The 20,091-nt window shown below is 47.1% G+C and overlaps 1 protein-coding gene across 3 annotated transcripts; it reads left to right on the forward strand.

Annotated features, from left to right (window-relative positions):
• The first annotated feature begins 971 nt into the window (after positions 1-971).
• Positions 972-20,071, forward strand: MAP4K1 (mitogen-activated protein kinase kinase kinase kinase 1). 3 transcript variants are annotated; one of them, XM_051989091.1, is made up of 31 exons: positions 973-1,287; positions 2,350-2,407; positions 2,496-2,586; positions 3,055-3,119; positions 3,582-3,637; positions 4,398-4,445; positions 4,584-4,626; positions 4,719-4,791; positions 5,014-5,145; positions 5,519-5,581; positions 5,724-5,805; positions 7,496-7,612; positions 12,916-12,994; positions 13,313-13,371; positions 13,720-13,775; positions 14,061-14,105; positions 14,244-14,286; positions 14,549-14,702; positions 15,982-16,061; positions 16,234-16,318; positions 16,629-16,705; positions 16,795-16,855; positions 17,039-17,147; positions 17,239-17,297; positions 17,681-17,784; positions 18,094-18,265; positions 18,513-18,578; positions 19,300-19,389; positions 19,481-19,551; positions 19,781-19,836; positions 19,925-20,071. In XM_051989091.1, exons 1-31 carry the CDS (start codon positions 1,189-1,191, stop codon positions 19,992-19,994), a joined length of 2,463 nt encoding a protein of 820 aa, XP_051845051.1. In that variant the 5' UTR covers positions 973-1,188; the 3' UTR covers positions 19,995-20,071. The 3 variants fall into 3 exon arrangements, with proteins under 3 accessions (XP_051845054.1, XP_051845051.1, XP_051845052.1); XM_051989092.1 differs by having other exon boundaries at positions 12,919-12,994; XM_051989094.1 differs by lacking the exon at positions 18,513-18,578 and having other exon boundaries at positions 972-1,287.
• Positions 20,072-20,091: the final 20 nt, after the last annotated feature.

Here is a 20,091-nt window from a genome sequence, read left to right on the forward strand (position 1 = left end):
AGCACGATCTCTTACCTGTTCCCGACCCCCTAGGTGTCTTCCACCCCCCTCCCCACCCCGTTATCCCTTAGACACCCGGCTCCCTCTTCCAGGCAGATCCCTCTTCCCGCGGACGCCTGATGGAGACCGTTCTTTCTCCCGAGAGACCGGGAAGGGTGGGGAAGGGTGGCGGTCAATAAATGAGCGACTCAATTCCCCTCCCTCCGGGCCTCTGTGAACGTGTTAAATCCCGAAACAATCAGAACGAGGTGCAAATGCGACGACCCTCCTTCCCCCCTCTGGTTTCCCGGCGAGGGCCCGGGGAGCAGCTAGCACATAGTAGGTGCCTAATAAATGCTCGATTGGTCGTGTCTCTCACGAAGACCCCTCGTACTGAGAGTCTCTCCATCTCTGTCTGATACCGCGGGGTCAGGGGGTCAATAGCATCTTTAAACCTCTCCTAGGTGCCAGGCCCTGTGCGCCGAACCGAGTGGTCAGGGAGCCCCTCCGGCCCCATTTCTACTCTAGTCCGCGCTGCAAAACCGGGAGGCGGGGGAGGAATTGGGCTGGGGCTCTCCAAGGTCCTTGCCCGGCATCTCGCCTCTTGGTCCAGCCCAGCTCCGTTTAGCTCCCCTTAGGGAAAGGCTCTCGGTAAAGCCTGGTTCACTTGACCAGGGTCTCTGGGCTTTTTTCTCCATCTCCTCCTTTCCCACCTCGTCCTCCTTCATCCTATCCTGTCTTTAGTCACTCTGCTGGGGATCCACTCCTATTCACTGTCCTACGTGGGAAAGGATGAAGGCCCCCATCAGATCCAGAAACCACTTGGTGTTTATTTGCATTCATTTGCATTAGAGAGATTTTTCTATCTTAAAGCAAAAAGGAACCCCTTCCTTTTACCCCAGAGTTCGGTTGTGGTCCCCTGAGGCCACAAAGTCAGCTTGGGCCTGGCTCTCCCTCAGGCAGGAGAGAGCCAGGCTGGGGGGGGGGGGTGGAGGAGCGAATAGGGAGGGGCCCCCCTGGTGAGGCCTGGGCAGGAAGCGAGAGTGGGGGCCCTCGCGGCTGGCGGGCAGGGGAGAACGAGCTGCCTGCCCTCCTCCCACGGCTGCCGCTGCTAATAGTCTCTGAGTCAAGCGCTCTCTCTCACGGAGGGCTTCCAGGAGGAGGCAGCCCTCTGGCTCCCCACAGGCCTCCCCCCACCCTATCCCCAGCATGGACAGCGCAGACCCGGACATCGCCGCCAAGGACCCTCTGGACCACTATGAATTGCTGCAGAGGGTGGGGGGCGGCACCTATGGGGAGGTATTCAAGGTGAGGGCCCCTCCTTTCCTCAGGGCCTGTGTCCTTCACCCCTTCTCCTCCCGGGTCTTCTATCCCTTCCCCAAATCCTCAATTCCTCTTCCCCAGGGTCACCTCTCCTTCCTCGAGCCCTTCATCTTTTTTTCCTCCCAAATTCCATCCATCTCCTGCTCTATCTCCCTATTGCATCCAGGTACTCGATTCCCTTGCCCACAGTGTCCCCCCTCTCTCCAGAGCCCTTCATCTCATTCTTCCTACCAGATGGAACTTGCCGCTCTCTCCCTCCATGGCCTTTATCCCCCCTAATTAAGGTCTTCCCCCACCTTAGTCCTTCATCTTCTTGTTTCTAGCTTCCACCTCCCCCCATCCTTCTACAACTCACCCCCTCCCCAGCACCCTCAATTTACCTCTCTGGGGGACCAGGCCGGGATCTGAGGCAGAATTCTGAATTTTATTTCTAATGAAGTGAAACAACAGAGAGGTCGGGGAAGATGATGGAGGCCTCTGAAATCGTCTTTTGGTTGGTGGAGATGGAGGGAAGGAAGCATCACCCCAGAGGTTTCCTCCCAACTCCCATGAACTTATTTTAAAATTGCTGATGGCTTCTGGGTGGAAGAAAATTCGATTTGGTCTCCTAGTCCTGGAGGAAAGAGCTAGTTTTAAAAGTAGAAGTGAGAGAGAGAGAGAAAGCGATGCATTATCTTTAACCATGAGCATTCAAAAGTAAAAAATGGAAATGAGCTTTGGGTTGGGGTGGGGAGTTCCCTTTCACAGACTTATTTCTCTTTCTGAGGTTGGATGACCAAAGACTGGGGATCAGGATGGAGATGGCGGGGGGAGGGAGAGAGGAGGGATTCATGTTTCCAAAAGGGCTTGGGGTATTTGGTCCCTGAAGTCGGCCCTCTTCTTCTTCTCCCTCTATCCCAAGACTTTCTCTGGAGTGTTGGGGCTTCTGGGGGAACCCCGAGTGAATTACCAGGAAGAGGGGACATTTGTACTGCTCATTTGCTTATTTGTTTTGGGTAATACATCTCTGCTCTCACCGCCTTCTCCATTACCGCTTCCCTTCCCCAGGCTCGGGACAAGGTGAAGGGGGAACTGGCAGCTCTGAAAATGGTGAAGATAGAACCAGGTGAGGTTGAGATTTGACATCCCTCCCAACCCTTGTCCCTGGGATACTAGTCTCAAGACACACGCACTGACCCTTTCTGTCCCTTTAGATGATGACCTAACCACCCTCCATCGGGAAATCCTCATCGTTCGGACCTGTCGGCACCCCAACATTGTGGCCTACCATGGCAGCTACCTCTGGTCAGGGCCCCTGCCAGCTTCCTGACCCCTCTACTGGCTGTCCACACTCTACACTCTGCCCCTACACTGATTATTTACCCCCCACCCCCACTTCCTGGCCCTCAGACTAATTCTTCAAACCCAAGACCAGTTCTTTAACCTCCAGACTGGTTCCCCACTTCTACATCTTTCTGGATCCCCAAAGAGAATCTGTAAGTGCTCCAAACCAGGTCCCTGGCTCCTGAAAGTGGCCCTATTGTCCCACAGACCAATTTTTCCAATCCTCTCTCCCCCAGCCCAGTCATGGTCCCAATTGGCCCAAGTTTCTCTCTGTCCATTCCTTGACTTGCCAAAGCATTTCTTGGATAAGACCCCTAAACTCTGAGACAATCTGAGCCCGAGCCTACTCTGGCTGATTCTATTCCTTCCTTCTCCCCAACCCCCCTCATTTCCTTCCTTCTTTTCCCTTTCCCTTCTCCCCCTCCCCAGGCTTCAAAAGTTATGGATCTGCATGGAATTCTGTGGCGCTGGCTCACTTCAAGATATATACCACAGTAAGGAGGCAGAAGTGGGGGGTTCCCTCTCCAAGTGGAGAAGCAACCGACTATTAACCTTGCTGGCTTCCTTTAAGTCCCAACTAAAATCCCACTTTCTACTGGAAGCCTTCCCTACCCCCAACTCCCTCCATTCCAGCATCTTCTCTCAGTCAGTTGTCTCTTATTTTATCCTGCAAAGAACTTGCTTTGTATATATTTGTTTGCAATTGTCTCCCTCAATAGATTGTAAGCTCTTTGGGGGCAGGGACTGCCTCTTTTTGTATCCCTGGTACTTAACCCAGTGTAATAGGTGATTAATACATGTACACTGATTGATTGATTGATTAACTTGGCTGCACCCTGCCCTCCCCTCCCCCTAGCATCCCCTTCTCCATCCCTTTCTCCTCATTCCTTCTACTCTTGCCTGAGTGGTGACTCAGTCCCCTGACCCCTGGGGTGGGGGGGTGGGGTCTGTTGCAGTGACTGGCCCGCTCTCTGAGCTTCAGATTGGCTACATCTGCAGAGAGGTACTCCAGGTGAGGATTCCACTCCCCCTGCCCACTCTCCTCTCCTTCCCCTTTCCCTCTCTTCGTTTTTATTTTGTATCTAGTTTATTATACTGGAGATTCAAGTTCTGCCTCCAGCACTCATTGGCAAGAGCTTTAACCTCTCATTGCTCCAAATTTATTTAAAATTTAAAAATTAAAAATTTAAATTTAAAAAATTATTTAATTTAAATTTAAAAATTAAAAAATTAAAAATGTATTTTTTAAACATTTATTTAAAAGTTTTTTAAGTTCCAAATTCTTTCTCTCCCTCTGAGCCCTTCCCACCCATTGAGAATGCCAGCAACATGCTCTCAATTATACATGTGCAGTCATGCAAAACCTCTTTCCATATTAGTCCAGGCAAACTTTCTTAAGATTGAGATCCAGAGAAGGTATCAATCTGCGCTGGCAGAAAAAGTTTCCTCTTCAGGGAGGCCCCTATACCAGGTTTAGCCCCTGGCCCTGTGGCTATTCCATATAGAGTAGCTGCTCATTCCCTCAAAGACATGAAATGGGGACTGCTTAACTCTGTCTTTGTATCCTTGGTTCCTAGTTCCAAGCAGAATGAACGTCTCCAATCCATGTTCCCAATCCCCCAAATTGCAATCTCTCAATCCAACCTCCTTTCCCTCTCACCCCAAATCTCACAGACCCCCCAATCGAAACAAACCTTTCCTGGTGCTGCGGAGGAACGGATTCTGGGCAACCCCAATTTTTCTCTTTCTCTCTGCCCCCTTGTTTTCCCTAGGGTCTGGCCTACCTACACAACCAGGGCAAGATTCATCGAGACATCAAGGTGCTTTGGCGGGCGGACGAGGGTGGGAAAAGAGGAAGAGAGGCTCTGCTGAATTTAGCACAAAACAGGCATTGGATAAATGTTTATTGCTTGATTGAGTCTTGATTTTTTTTTCCTATGCCCCTCACCCCCATCCAGGGAGCAAATATTCTCATCAATGACAATGGGGAGGTTAAGCTTGGTGAGTAAAATTGGGAGAGCCCGTGTGATGGGGTGGGAAAGGGCCTGGAGAGACAGAAGTCCTTCAGCCGACTGTTACTCCCTTTTCTCCAGCTGACTTTGGCATCTCAGCTCAAATAGGGGCTACCCTGGCTCGCCGTCTCTCCTTCATCGGAACGCCGTACTGGTAAGGAGTCTGGGGCAAGATCAGGCTAGGGGGATGGATGGCGAGGGCTGATGGCTCTGGGAATTCTGCAGCCATCTGGCTTTGAGCCTCCCTGGCTCTTTTGTGTTCCTGGGCTGGCCCACCGAGTTTTGCTTCTCTTGGTCTCTCTTCTTACCTTTAAACCTATCTATGTGTTTCCCAATCTTCTCTCTTCTGTGACAGTCCCTGTGTCTTTGCTCATAGGATGGCCCCCGAAGTGGCTGCTGTGGAGTTCAAGGGAGGATACACAGAGCTTTGTGATATCTGGTCTGTGGGGATCACAGCGATTGAAATGGCTGAACTACAGCCCCCCATGTTTGATGTGCACCCCCTCAGGTATGGTCCCTGGCCCTGAAACGTGCTCATGCTCAGCCCCTGGAAGCCAGATCCTGAGACACACTCATCCGTGGTCTCAATCCTTGGGAGACTTAAATTCTCTGGGAGCCCTTATGCTAAGTCTCTCAGAGGTCCTATGCTTGCCACCTGAGGCCGCCCCATCTTCAGCTCCTGAGACCCCCATTGAACTCTTAGAATATCTCATCCCCAGCTCTCTAGGAACCCCCTCACTATTCTGACCCCTGGATTGGTCAGATCTCCTACCCTGATCTCTGGATTGTCTTCTTCCCTACCACTGGCCCTAATAGAGGAACTGTGGAGGAAGGAGACATCCAGTAGTAGGGTCCTGAACTCCCCTTATCCTTTCATCTAGAGTGCTTTTCCTCATGACCAAAAGTGGATACCAGCCCCCCAGACTGAAGGAGAAGGGACGATGGTGAGGGGAAGGGCCTGGGGGAGGGTATTGGGTGGTCTGGGGTGGGTAGGGGAAACTTTAAGCTGGAACCTGAGAACTAAGACACTTCTCTGTTTTCTAGAGCATCTTTGACAGACACAGTCTCTGTCCTTTGCCCCTACAGGTCAGCTGCCTTCCACAATTTCGTCAAGGTCACCCTCACCAAGAATCCCAAGAAACGGCCCAGTGCTGCCAAGATGCTCAATGTGAGATGTGTGCCCACCTGTACCCACAGCCCACTGCCCTGGATCCCTGAACTAGGATAAACAAGAAGCAGTAGATAGATGGCGGAGGTTTCATTTTGATTTGATTTAGCAAAGCTAAAAATTCAAATTTGTCCCTGCCCACTGGAGGTTTCCATATTACAAAACATATGCAGGGCTGGAGTTTAGGAGTCAAATTAAATCTAAATAGCTAGATGTGGGATCCATCTATTTATAGGGGATGATTGAGCCTGTGTGAGTGGAGGAGAGATCCTCAAGAGGTATAGAACAGAGAAAGGAGAAAAGAGGACCCACCACAGAGCCTTGGGGGACATCCTTGTTTTGTGAGTAGGAAGGGGTTAATGCTCTAAATGAGGAGAATGAGACTGAGTAGTCAGAGAGACAAGGGAAGAACCAAGATAATGCTAAGGGAGGATCCATGAGTGCCCAGGTATTGCAGAGGTCATGAGAAATGAGGACTGAAAAAGGGCATTGGAAGTTGAAGAGATTGTTGATGACCAAGGACAGGGCAATACATGGAATTCTAACTGTGTAATAAGTTGTTCAAGGGTGAGATGGCTCACCATCACTGATGGTCTTCAAGTGAAGCTGGATGACCATTTATTGGAGATGTTATAGGAGGGATGCTTCGATGGCCCTGCCTGTGCTAGAATCCTGAGGGAAGAGAGAGATTCCAGACCAGAAATCCTATATTTGTTGTTCTATTCAGCAATTATTAACAGCAATTATTTGTATATTTATTGTTATCCTATTAATTATTCAAGAAAGTGCTTCCACAATCAGCCAACGTTCAATGACATTATTTATCAAACTACAAACCAGGGAAGTCTTAGTTTTTATACATCGATATATATTTAAGCAGAGACAAAAAAGGAGATGTGGCTATATTCAGAGAATCTTCGGATAAAATATCTTTGGAAGAGGGAGACAAGAAATAAAAGAAATTCTAAATTGCTTATTTCTTCCCAAGCACCTTCAGAAAGTCAGAATAAAATGTAGGAACTGTGAAAATATAGGCAGGAGTCAGGTTATGAGGACTTGATATTTTCTTCTGGAGGTGTTGACAAGCCACTGAAATTTTCTGGGTAGGAACGTGACATAGATTTGTACTTTAGGGAAAAAAAAACATCTTGTCATCTGAGTGGAAAGGATTGCAATGGGGAGAGAGTTGGTGTAGGGAGATGGATTGGAAGTCTTTTGGGGGTGTGGGTGATACTTGCCCTAGAATGGTGGTTGTATAAGTGGAGGGAAGGGGACGTATTGGAGAGCTGTGAGGATACACATGGCAAACTCTGGCAGTGGATTAGATATGAGGGGCAAACTGAAGAGCCTAGGATGATATCACTGATCCCTCTTGGGTTTCAGGGAAGTCCATAACCAGAATCCCTCAAGGAATTCCCTTTCCCAGGATTCTTGCCCTTCCATCTCTCAATGCCCTACCTGGGAACCATTAGCCTCTTCCAGGCTTCTGAACTCTCCAAACTCAATTACCTTTCCCTAAGACCTCTCTGATACCCAGTGAGATGATGCCTGACAAACCACCTTTGTGGGAGAAAACTGAGGGATTGTTTTTCCTCCTTTCCTTACACAGACTTCTACATGCAGAATCCCACGCCAGCATTCTCAACCCCCTTTTCTTGTTTCAATTTTGACCTTTTCCCTCCACCCTTAGCACCAGTTGGTGTCCCAACCAGGATTGTCTCGGAGCCTGACTCTGGAGTTGTTGGAGAAACTGAGAAACCCAGGAAAGACCCCTTTGGGGGGTGAAAGTGAAGAAGAAGAACCTGAGGTAAGAAAAGCACTGGGGGGCATCCAGGTAGATGCTGCTATTGTAACATTGAGATGTCCTCCAGCTTTGAAATTCTGGGATAAATGGAGTTGGAAATTGGGATGGGAAAGATCAATGTTATCATAAAGATGAGCCTTAGTGGCTGGGAGGATGATGGTGCCCTTGGAAGAAGAAAGGAAGAAAGTTTGCAGGCCCTGGTCTGTTTGGAAAGATAGGACTAGAGCAGGGAAGATGATGGGTTTAATTTTAATGTGTATGAGATGTCAGCAGAACACCTTACAAGTAGGTGGAGATGTGGGGCTAAAAAAGGAATATTTATGGACTGCTGCTAGGCCTTTTTTTGTTTATAGGTTTTTCCACCTCAGGTCTTTGTTGTTGTTAAAAAACAATTTTTAAGTGTGTGTTTTTCTTAATTGAGTGAGTTCTAAAATCTTTCCCTTCTCTTCCTCATCTTCCCTTTAATTGTGAAAGCAAGTATTTTAATATAGGTTATACATGTTCAGTCATGCAAAATGTATTTCCCTGGTAGTCATATTGTAATAAGAAAAGACCAAAAAATTCAAGAAAAAGAACTTAAAAAATTATGTTTCAATCTGCAGTCATAATACATCAGTTCTTTCTCTGGAGATGAATAGCATTTTCCCCTATAAATCCTTTGGAATTATCTTAGATCACTGTATTGGTGAGAATAGCTCTGTTTTACAGTTGATCATTGTTACAATATTGCTGTTGCCGTTACAATGTTCTCCTGGTATTGCTTACTTTAATTTGAATCAGTTCATGGAAATCTTTCCAGGGTTTTCTGAAAGCATCCTGCTTATCATTTCCTATAGCACAATAGTATTCCATCACAAGCATATATCACAACCTGTTTAGTCATTCTGCAATTTATTGGCATCCCCTCATTTTCAAATTCTTTGCTGCCACAAAAAGAACTGCTATAAATATTTTTGTGCATATAGGTCCTTCTCATTTTTTTCCCCTGAGGTATTGATGGGTCAAAGGATACGCACAGTTTTATAGCTTTTTGGATGTAGTTCCAAATTGTTGTCCAAAATGGTTTGCATCAGCACCCAACTCCATCAATAATGCACTGGTGTTTTAATCTTCCCACATCCCATTCAGCAGTTGTCATTTTCCTTTTCTGTCATATCAGCTAATCTGAGAAGTGGAAGGTAGTAAGTACCTCAGAATTGTTTTAATTTGCATTTCTCTAATCATTAGTGATTTAGAACATTTTTTTCATATGACTATACATAGCTTTGATTTCTTTGTCTGAAAACTTCCTGTACATATCCTTTGATCATTTATCAATTGGGGAGTGACTTGTAATCTTATAAATTTGACTCAGTTCTCTAGGTAGATGAGAAATGAGGCCTTTGTCAGAGAAGATTGTTGTAAATTCTGCTCCTTCCTCCTGACCCTGCAGTTTTCTGCTTTTCTTCTAATCTTGGCTACATTGGTTTTGTTTGTATAAGACCTTTCCAGTTTAATGTAATCAAAATAATCTATTTTACATCCTATAATGTTCTCTCTCTCTTATTTGGTCATAAATTCTTCTCTTATCTAGAGATCTGATAAATAAACTATTCCTTGTTTCCCTAATTTGCTTATGGTATCACTCTTTATGTCCAAATTACTTTATCCACTCTGCTAACTAGTTTAGTTTAGTGGGTGAGTTCATCCCATTCTCATTCAGTTATGTTTATTAACTATGTATTTCCCTTCAGCTTACTTTTCCCCCTTGTTTATCTTTCTCTCTCTCTTCTTTTATTCCTTCTCTCCTCAAAAGTATTTTGCTTCTAAACTACTCCCTTCCCCAATCTGTCCTTCCTTTTTCTTTTATATTTTTGGTGAGGCAATCCAATTACCCAGGATCACACATCTAGGAAGTGTTAAGTGTTTGAGGCTGGATTTGTATTCAGGTCCTTCTGACTTCAGGGCCAGTGTTTTATCCACTGTGCCATCTAGCTACCTCTGTCTTTTCTTTCCAAAATTCTACTCCTTTCTCTTATTCCCCCTCTTCTCCATCTTCCATGGAGGCAAAGGTAGATTTTTATACACAACTGAGTATGTATGTTATTCCCTCCTCTTTGAGCTGATTCCAATGAGAGTAAGATTCAAGCCTTGCTCACCACTCCCCTCTCCTGATCTTCCCTCCCAATGTAAAAGTTCTTTTATAGCTCTCTTTCAAGTGAGAAAATTTACAGCATTTTGTCTCTTTCTTCCCTCTTCTTTCAATGCCTGTCTTTCTCACCCCTTAATTTTATTCTCATCATAGTCAACTTACATCTGTGCCCTCCTTTTAACTGCCCTAATAATGATAAAATTCTTGGGAGTTAAAAGTATCATCTTTTCATGTAAAAATGTAAACAGTTTAACCTTAATGAATCCTTTATCTCTTTCATGTTTACCTTTTTATGCTTCTCTTGAGTCTTGTATCTGAAAGTCAGATTTCCTTTTCAGCTCTGATCTTTTCATCAGGAATGCTCGAAATGTTTACATATTGAATGAAATATCTATTTCCCTATCTGAAGAATTAAATTCATTTTTGCTGGGCAATGGTTCTTTGTTGTAATCGTAGCATCTTTGCATTCTGGAGTATCATATTATAAGCCTTCTGATCCTTTAATGTAGAAGCTGCTAAATCTTGTGTTATCCCTTCTGTGGCTTTATGATATTTGAATTGTTTCTTTCTGTCTTTTTGCAATATTTTCTCTTTGACTTGGGAACTCTGGAATTTGTCTGTAATATTCCTGGGAGTTTTTGTTTTGGGATTTCTTCTAGGAAATGATTGATGGATTCTTTCAATTTCTATTGTATTCTTTGATTCTAAAACATCAGAGTAGTTTTCCTTGATAATTTCTTGAAACATGATATCTAAGCTCTTTTTTTTTTTAATCATGCTTTCAGGTGGTCCAATAATTCTTAACTCCCCTTAATCCATTTTCCAGATTAGTTGTTTTTTTTTTTTCAATAAACTATTTCACATTTTTTCCCTACTTAAAAGATTCTTTTGATTTGATTTGATTGTTTCTGGATGTATCATGGAGTCATTAGCTTTCACTTGCCCAATTTTACTTTTTAAGGAATTGGTTTTCTTAGTGACCTTTTGAACTTATTTTTCCATTTGGCCAATTCTGCTTTTTAATGAGTTAATTTCTTCAATGGATTTTTGTGGCTCTTTTTACTATTTAGTCTATTCTGTTTTTTTAAGGTGCTATTTTCTTCAATATTTTCCTTTACCAAACTGTTGATTCTTTTTTCATGAATTTCTTGTATTGCTCTCATTTCTTTTCCCAGTTTTACTCTACTTCTCTTATTTGATTTTTAAAATCCATTTTGAATTCTTCCAGAAATTATTTTTGACCATAAGACCAATTCACAATATTCTTTAAGGCTTTGCTATGTTGATATCATTGTCTTCTTCGGATTTTGTATTTTGATTTTCCCTGTCACTATAGCAACCTCTGTGCTCAGGTTCTTTTTTTTTTTTTTTTTTTTTTTGGTATTATTTAGTCATTTTTAAGCCTATTTCTTGATTTTTAACTTTATGTTAAAATTAAGGAGCCACTGTCTTAAGCTTTAGATTTTTCATGCTACTGTTTTCAAAGATCATTTTCGGGGTTTGTAAGTTTTCAATTGTTCCAAGATGATATGATCTGAGAAAAGGTGTGTTCCCTGTTTTCCTGGCCTGTGTTGTGGTTGGTGAGCAACCAAAAGCACTCTTTTCCATCCTGGAACTGTGACCAGTCTTCACTCCTGCTAGTAGTGCTCTTCCATACCCTGGGACTATGACCAGGAACTGTGTATGGGTAATACAACAGAATCTTGTTCCGAGGGCTAGCAAAGGATCCCTTGTAGTCTCCTTCTGACCAATTGTCTGACTCCCTTACCTTCTGTGGACTTAGCTCCCAAAGCCACTGCTTCAGTGGCATTCCCAAATGCTGTTAGCTTGTGGGGTGCAGCCTATGCCGGTGTGGATGGTATTAATGCTCACAGTAGTGAAACAGACCTTTCCTACTGACCTTCTAAGTTTTCCTGAGCTGGAAAATTGTTATACCTTATCATCCTGTTGGTTCCGCTATTCCAAAATTAATTTTGAGGCAACATTTGAACTTTGGTTGGAATAGAATTTGAGAGAGCTTAAGTGAATCTCTTTTCTCTACTATCTTGGCTCTACTCCCATCAGCTCTTTGTTGACCAGAGTCAAAGACTACTGACATTTTTATAACTCATTTGCCTAATCCTATATTGCTTTCCAACAAAAATTGAATTGATTCAGGACTGAACTAATAACACACGGTAATTTAACTACATCCCCACCAGAATCAAATCATGTCATCTTTTATTATCTTTGCCAATTGTATAGGGGTCAGGTTGAATCAAAGAATTGTTTTAATTTGTATTTCATTAATTATTAGAGATTGTGAATTTTTTAAAACATGATTGTTGAAAATTTGTATTTCTTATTTCAGGAACTTCCTTTACATATTTTTGATCACTTATCTGTGGGAGAATGGCATTTACTCTTATCCAAAATCTAGAAGACAACTGACACATTTATATCAGATTTTTGTCAGAAATATTTAACTAGAATAAATTCCCAAATGGCCTCTTTTCTTGTTTTGTATTCATTGCTTTTCATTTGGCAAAAGATTCTTATTTTTAAATTATCAGGTTCATTTATTTTGTCATTAAATTTCTCGAGGTTATGACTGCTTAAGAATATCCCCTCTCTCCACAGTTGTGAAAAATTATCCCCATTTTTCAAGTGGAAAAGTTAGAAAGGGGAGACTTGCCTGTGTTTACACAATTAGCAAATGTGAAATAGAGCACTTGAACTTAGATATAGTGGAAATTGTTTTCTAAAATTAAAAATAGGGTTCAAGCCTCAGCTTTGCCACTCACTAGCTGTGTGACCTTGAGCAAGTCAGGGATTCAAGGATTCAATTTTCCTTTCTGTAAAAAGAAGTGGGAGTAGACAGTGTCCAAAGGCCCTTCCAGGTCCATGTTCTCCCGTTTGGCTCTTTCTTTTTATGATCTTATTTCCAACTCATTGTTCCTTCACTGTAAGAGCATCTGTGTCCTGTTTGTCTCATTCCGGATTTTTGTCTTCCCCTCCTCTAGTTGTCTTCTGTCCTGGATATATCCATAAAGGACAAACATCTACGAAGGTTAGGATTAGTAGCCGCCTTAGTGGTCCCATGGCCATGACCTCTCCTCAGTGGCCATCCTGGGGCTTCTTGATTGGCTTGAGGAGCATTGGCTCCTGTCCCCCCACCTTGTTCTTCTCTATACAGCAGCCTCCTGCCGTTCCTCGGAGGATCCACTCCACTCACCGAACTGGCTCCTTAAGCATACCCAGCCTGGACTCTGGTCGTAAGTATAGAGAATCCCTGAGACTTAACTTCCCCAACTAAGACCATTTAAATCTGGAGATGCTCAAAATCTGATCCCCAGTAACTGCAGAACTAACGTCTAATTCCCCAAATTATCCCCCTAAATTCTCATCCCTTCCACCTGAAACCTAGAAACCACAGCTCTGACACCCTAAGCCATGTTCTGCCACAACTCTACTCCCAGCCAGAAACCCCAAAATAGGCTGTCAGGATCCCAGCCCCACCCTGCCCCCCCATTTCATTCTAACTTCCTGAGGGTCTGCTCACTCCCTCTTAACTTCCTCACTCTTTTCCCCAGGCCAGCACATGAAGTTCAGACCACTATGTTCAAAGAAGCTGGGATCTCAAACTGACAACGTGAGGGTGCCTCCTCCCTCTCCTGTCCCCCAATTCCAGCCACTTTCTCCTTGTCTGGCTTCCTTCTCTATCACTAGACTTCTACCTTTCCCAGAATCCTCTCTTCAAGATTTCTTTCCTTTCTTTCTCACTCTTCTCTTGGGAAGATCTTCATCTTCTTCTTCCACTAATCTCCCTTTTCCTCAATTAATCAATCATTCAAAAAAGCAGTGAATTGCTTATTATTTATTATTATTTGCCCAGGCATTATGTTAGGTGGGGATTTGTAGGTAAAAGAGAAACAATTGTTGCCTGTCCTCAAAGAGCTTACAGTCTACGGGGGGAAATGCATCTTTCTTCCTTTCCCAGGCTTCTGGCCAGGCCCCTGACCTTAGGAGTTGGGACAGTATCCCTAGGAGCAACAGGTGAGGGAAGCCTACCAGTAATAGTAGATTCATGGAGGGAGGGAGACTTGGAGGAGCCAGAAGAGATGGAGGGTTGGGAGGGGGGGAGATGACAAAGAAAATTGAAGAAACAAAAAGGGACAGAGAACAACGGACGGGGGTGGGGTGGGGTGGACAAAGAACATGGAGAGCCTGGGAGGGACTGGACAAAAGGCAGAGGCTGGGACTGAGAAGGATGGTATCAGAGAAGTAGCTGGAGGGAAGGGGAATTTCTGGGAAATTCAGCCTTTGCTCCTTTCTTTTCAGGGAACAGTCTGATGACTCAGAAAACGATTATGATGATGTGGACATGTGAGCCACCCCCCAGCCCTGTTAGGCACCCTCCCTGATATCCCAGACTCCAACACCCCCATTCTCTCAGTTCTCAATTCCCTGAGCCCCCAAAGACAAACTGATGTCAATCAACCTGACCCTAAATTCCTCTTGCAGCCCGGTCCCTGCAGTGGATGTCCCTCCTCCGCTACCTCCCAAGGTGAGACCATGGGGACTCATGTGGGCTGGTTCCAGGGTCTCCAGGGCCTAGGATTTACCAATTTATTAAAATCCCCTCAGGGATGGGTGAATGATATGATGGGATCTTTAAGGGACTGGGACTGGGATGATGGGCTCTTCCTTTAGATATTGAGATCTCTCCAGGATTGAGTACTTGACTGTCCAGGTTAGAGAGTGGGAAAGAAAAAGCAAGAGAATTCTAGGCATGTTTTACTAGTGTGCCCTCCCCCTTCTCCTTGCAGTCCAAGTTCCGGACTCCATCGGATGAGGGTCCTGGGGATGATGGGCGGCTGAGCCCCGGGGTCCTGGTTAGATGCTCCAGTGGACCTCCTCCCCGTACACCTCGGCCAGGGCCCCCTCTGGCCCCCAGAAGTCCCCACCTCTCTGCTCGATCAGGTAACTGGAATGAAGTGGGACATTAAATCAGGGGAGTCTGGATACCTGATGCTGATACACAACGGATTTTGGACCAGGAGGCAGGAGATCCCTGGTTTTTTTTTGTTTTTTTTTAACTTGAATCAATCCAATATATATATATATATATTTTAATTTAAATTTTATTTTATTTAATACTAACTTTGTATTGACAGAATCCATGCCAGGGTAATTTTTTACAACATTATCCCTTGCACTCACTTATGTTTCGTTTTTTCCCCTCCCTCCCTCCACCCCCCCCAAGATGGCAAGCAGTCCTATATATGTTAAATATGTTGCAGTATATCCTAGATACAATACATATTTGCAGAACCGAACAGTTCTCCCGTTGCACAGGGAGAATTGGATTCAGAAGGTAAAAATAATTCGGGAAGAAAATCAAAAATGCAAATAGTTCACATTCGTTTCCCAGTGTTCCTTCTCTGGGTGTAGCTGTCTCTGTCCATCATTTATCCATTGAAACTCAGTTAAGTCTCTTTGTCATAGAAATCCACTTCCATCAGAATACATCCTCATACGATATCGTTGAAGTGTATAATGAGGAGATCCCTGGGTTTGACTCCCATCTGGGACACTTACTAGCCACGTGGCCACAGAGAACTCACGTAACCTATCTGAGACTGAAATGCAGCCGACAGTGGAGAGCTTACCTCCCAGAGGTCCTCCTATGGGGGTCTATGACTTCTAGAACCAAAAGCAGATACCTTTGACCTTTAAAGCCCTTCCCTGCCTCGTCGTGCTTTTTCAGGCTTATTCTACCTATGTTCTCTGCAGACCAGCCAAGCTGGCCCATTCTCCACCATCACTTGTGTCCACTTTCACACAATCTCCATCCCACCCCACCCCCAGTACCGGAGTCCACACACACACACACACACACACACAGAGCACTTCCTCATTTAAACTTCCCACTTGCATTTAAAGGTCAGCTCAAGCACGACTTTCTTCAGCTTGTCAAATTATCCTTTACCTTTCTTATGTGGGAAAGCTTCCTTTACCCCTGCTAGAAAGTGTCAGGAACTGTTTCTCTTTTCTTCTTCCCGTCCCCGTGTCTGACATGGAATGTGGGCTTAATAAATGTTTGCTGATTGAGCAAAATGAGGTAACACATGTAAAGCACTTTGCTGACCTTTAAAGTGTTATTTTAAGTCTCAGCTGGTATTTGTATTATAAAGTGACATATGCAAACTTTTTTCAGCCCTGAAAATACTGTTCAGATCCGTGATTATTATCTTTTCAGATCCTTCCCTCTGGAGTCCATCCCCCTCAGGATCCAAGCAACCCCCTATTTTGCCCCCCAAGAAAGAAAAAAGGAAAAAGGTGAGGACCCCTGAAACCCATGGCTTAGGGGAGGAGGAAACTGGAAAGACTGGGCTTAGGAAATGTGTGCCCTCAATGCTGTTGCCCATTTAGGGGTAGTGGGAGGAGGGGGTTTCCCTGTTCTTCACTTCCCAGGGTCCTCCTGACTGGACTGCCTCTTCACTGTGCCTAGGACTGTGCCCTCCTGGTAAAAGTGTTTAATGGCTGTCCCCTCCACACCAGTAGTACTGCTGCCTGGACACACCCCACAACCAAAGGTGAGGATGCAGGGTGGGGCTGGAGGTGGGCAGAGGATTTGGCAGTGGGCAAGGGAAGAGAATTCTGGATTCTTACAAAGTCGGGATCACCGGTGTCAGCGCCAGGAAGCACCCTTGGACACCTGATGGGCAAACTACTTTACTGATGGGAAAAGGGAGGCCTGGAGGGGAAGGCACTTGCTTAAGGCCACACAGAGATGAAGGTGGGGATGGAGCTGGTGGGGGTTGGATGGGGGAGGGTTATTAGACTGGCCATGAGGAAGCCTGAAGATGGGGGCTCGGCCTGTCTCCTTTGTTCCTGCTTGATCAGACCAGCACTTGCTCTTGGGGGCTGAGGAGGGGATCTTCATCCTGAACAGAAATGACCAGGAGGCTACGTTGGAGATGGTGAGTAGGCGAGGGTCTTGGTTAGGAGGACAATGGATGGGATAAGGAAACATTAAGACCCTTCTCCTCTTTCCCTCCTTTCTCCTCAGCTTTTCCCCAGCCGGACAACCTGGGTTTACTGTATCAACAACGTCCTAATGTCTCTGTCAGGTCTGTCTGGGGAGAGGAGGGTGGGGGGCTGCGATGGGACGGCAGCTGAAAGGAGATGGGCAGCAAACTGGGAGATATGTCAGAGATGGAGGCTGGAGAGAGCTAGAAGGAAATGGGAAGGATGAAGGGACCCCCTGGAGAAGTAGGCATCCTCCAGGCTCTGACTTTCATCTTCTCTCCCAGGAAAGACCCCCCAACTGTACTCACATAGCCTCTTGGGACTGCTGGAACGGAAGGAGACAAAGACAGGGGGCCCCATTGCCCACATCACTCCCCACCGTCTGCTGCCCAGGTCTTATCATGCTCCCAATGTCCCTCTCTGAAACCCCTTTCCTCCCGGGAGACACCCCCCCCAATCTCACCCTCCCCCCCTGCCTCCTCAGGAAGAACGCGGTGTCCACCAAGATCCAGGACACTCGGGGGTGCCGCGCCTGCTGCGTGGGTGAGTTCCAGAAGCTTAGCGAAGGTTCTTAGGGTGCTCACTGAGGGGGCTATGCCAGTCACCAGCGAGGGGCCCCAGGCTTGGAACTCCTTGGAGGGCAGCCTTGGGCCTGGGCGGAGGGCCTAGGGATCTGCAACCATTGGACGGCCCAGGGCACCCACGGAGGAAGGGCTGACGATGGACTTGCACGGGATGATTGGGAGGCGTGGGCTCCCTGGGGGGGGCTCTCGGAGGGAGCTGAGCCGGGGGGATTGTGGGCAGCGGGGAGAGGCAGGATGTCCTGTTGGGGCGAACGCGGACGAGTAAGAGGGGTCCCAGCTGGAGTGGGTGGGGGATGTGCCGCAGGGTCCGGTCAGGGCATGACCTGGCGCCCCGCTTTGCAGCGGAGAGCCCCAGCTCCGGGGGCCCCTATCTGTGCGCCGCGATGGAGGCTGCGGCGATCCTGCTCCAGTGGTATCCGCCCATGGAGAAGTTCATGCTTATCAGGGTATCTGGGCCCGAGAGGGGAGGGAGCCCCGGGACGCAGCCCCTACTCCTGTTCTGTCCCAGGGCTTCGTGGGCAAAACCAGAGCTCCGAGCCCCGCCCACTGCCGCCTAGGGCACGCCCCACCCAAAGTCCACGCCCCCATTGGCCGGTGAATGGAGCGCTAGTTCCCCGCTGGTTTGACCAGAACAGCCCCGCCCCGGGGGAGGTTCTCCGCGGCCCCATGTCTCCCGGTAGTCCCGCCCCGTCTCGGATGCGTGTTTCTATTGGTCGATGGCTGGAAGCCACGCCCTTCTCCCGCTTTAAATGCAGCAAGTGCCCTTCCCGCTGCCGTCTCCGCTCCGAGTGTTTTCCCTGCTGGCGGCGCCTGGGCCTGAGCTCCCGGCCGTGTGCGTGGGCGTGAGCCCCGGGCCTGCGGGATCCGTGTGTTTTCATAACGTCCGACTCGGCCCCCTCTCCAGCTGGTTTGGGACCACCGGAGGCTGTAAGCGGACCAGAAAATGCGGCCTCTGGAAAGGGGGCGGGACCTCGGAGAAGGGAGGGGACTGGAAAGGGGTGGGGTCTTAGGGAATGGGCGGGGCTTCGGAGAAGAAGGTGATGGTGGGGGAAGGTGGGTCTTAGGAAATGGATGGGAGCTTAAAGAAGAGGTGGAGTTTGAGGGAGGGCAGGGCCTCAGAGTAGGGGCGGGGCCTGGCTGGTGTCTGAGACCCTTCTTTCATCCCCATCTCCAGTACAGAGTGAGGGTCCGGTGCAGGTGACCCAGCTGGCCGACGACTTGGTCCTGGTGCTGCTAAATGGTTAATGGGGCCCCTTTGGGATTCCTCCCTTCCTTCTTCCTACAACTCACTGAAAACGGGGTTTTCCCCCTTCAAACTCCAGACTAATTTCTTCTCGGAAGTAATTTCCGAGAAAATTTCAAGATCAGTTCCTACACTCTCGAACCCCTAAGAAACCCAGGGCTCCGGGTCACCCCAACTCGGCTGGGAGCTCCCCAGATCCTTCCTGCCTCTTCCGGGGACTTTGGATTGCTCCTGCCCCGTGCATAATCTTCTAAAACTTCTCCAGCCCTTTGAGAGCTTCTAGACCTGTAGATCCCTGTAAACCCCAACCTAGATCCTTAAATCCCTAGATTCTTAAACTGTGGGTCATGACCCCATATGGTGGGGGGCGTGAAATTATGATTTATTATCGAGATGTTTCCTTTGTGTGCCTGTTTTATATCTCTCTGTACCCCTGGGTCATGTAAAAATGTTTCAGAGAGAAAGGGGCAGTGAGAGGAAAGTTCAAGAAGCCCTTATCTAAATCACTTTACAACTGTCCAGGACCTCTCAGCTGCCTCTAATTGTCCCCGACCTTCTCCCAAAGACTCTTTGTTCTCTGAGTCTCCCAGCACTGACCTGAGAAAGCCCAGAACCCCACTATCACTCCCAGCTCCCCCAAAGTCCTCCCTCCATTCTTACCCCCAAGGACCCATCCTTTCCGATCCCAGCCGATGACCCTTTTCTCTTATCCCTGAAGGGAGTCTGAAGCTGGTGACTAGGGAGGGGACCCCTGTACGGGGGCTCAGAGCCCCGGAACTCCCACTCAGCGAATCTGTGGAGGCCGTGGGTATGTAAGGGTGGGGGAATTTACAGAGAGGTGGCTTTCTGGGAGTGAATGCCCCTTGTTGGTGCTAACCCTTTCCCCCTTACTGCTCCAGCCCTGGTTGGTGGTCGCATCCAGGTCTTCTGGAAGCATGGTGTGCAGGTGTGGGCTCTAGGCTCCGACCAGGTGAGATCCCAGAGCCCTGATATTCTCCCCCCCCACCTCCAGCTGCCAGCATTCCCACCCATTCCCAGTCTGACATCTTCCTCCTCAAAGAAGGCTGTTTGACCTTGGACAAGTGCCTTCCCCCATCTAGGTCTCCGTTTTCCCATCTGTGAAATGGGGTGGGGGGAATGTTTGGACTAGAAGATGTCTCAAGGACTTTGAGTAGGATCTGAACAATTTCCTTCCACAGCTTCTGCAGGAACTGAGAGACCCTTCTCTTACCTTTCGCCTGCTGGGGTCTCCAAGGTGAGAAGGGAGGATGCTGAGAGCAGGGAAGGTGGGAGGAGGGCGGTCCTGGGAGGACATTCCTAATGTGTATCCTCACCTTCCCCAGGCCTGTTGTGGTGGAGACACGTCCTGCCAATGACCCCAATGCTCCTAGCAACCTCTACATTCAAGAGTGAAGTCCGGAGCTGGCTGACTCAAAACTGAGAATTTTGTCCCCAGACACACTGAACATAAATGGGATCCTTCACTCTCACGTGTCACGTCTGCTCATTT

This window comes from Antechinus flavipes, chromosome 3, assembly GCF_016432865.1.
Source record: "Antechinus flavipes isolate AdamAnt ecotype Samford, QLD, Australia chromosome 3, AdamAnt_v2, whole genome shotgun sequence".
NCBI lineage: Eukaryota > Metazoa > Chordata > Mammalia > Dasyuromorphia > Dasyuridae > Antechinus > Antechinus flavipes.

Coding starts and splice junctions, on each gene's coding strand:
- MAP4K1 (XM_051989091.1), top strand. CDS start 1,189: ATGGACAGCGCAGACCCGGACATCGCCGCCAAGGACCCTCTGGACCAC. Junction 2,587..3,054: donor TACCATGGCAGCTACCTCTG/GTCAGGGCCCCT, acceptor CCCCCTCCCCAG/GCTTCAAAAGTTATGGATCT. Junction 4,627..4,718: donor CAATGGGGAGGTTAAGCTTG/GTGAGTAAAATT, acceptor CCTTTTCTCCAG/CTGACTTTGGCATCTCAGCT.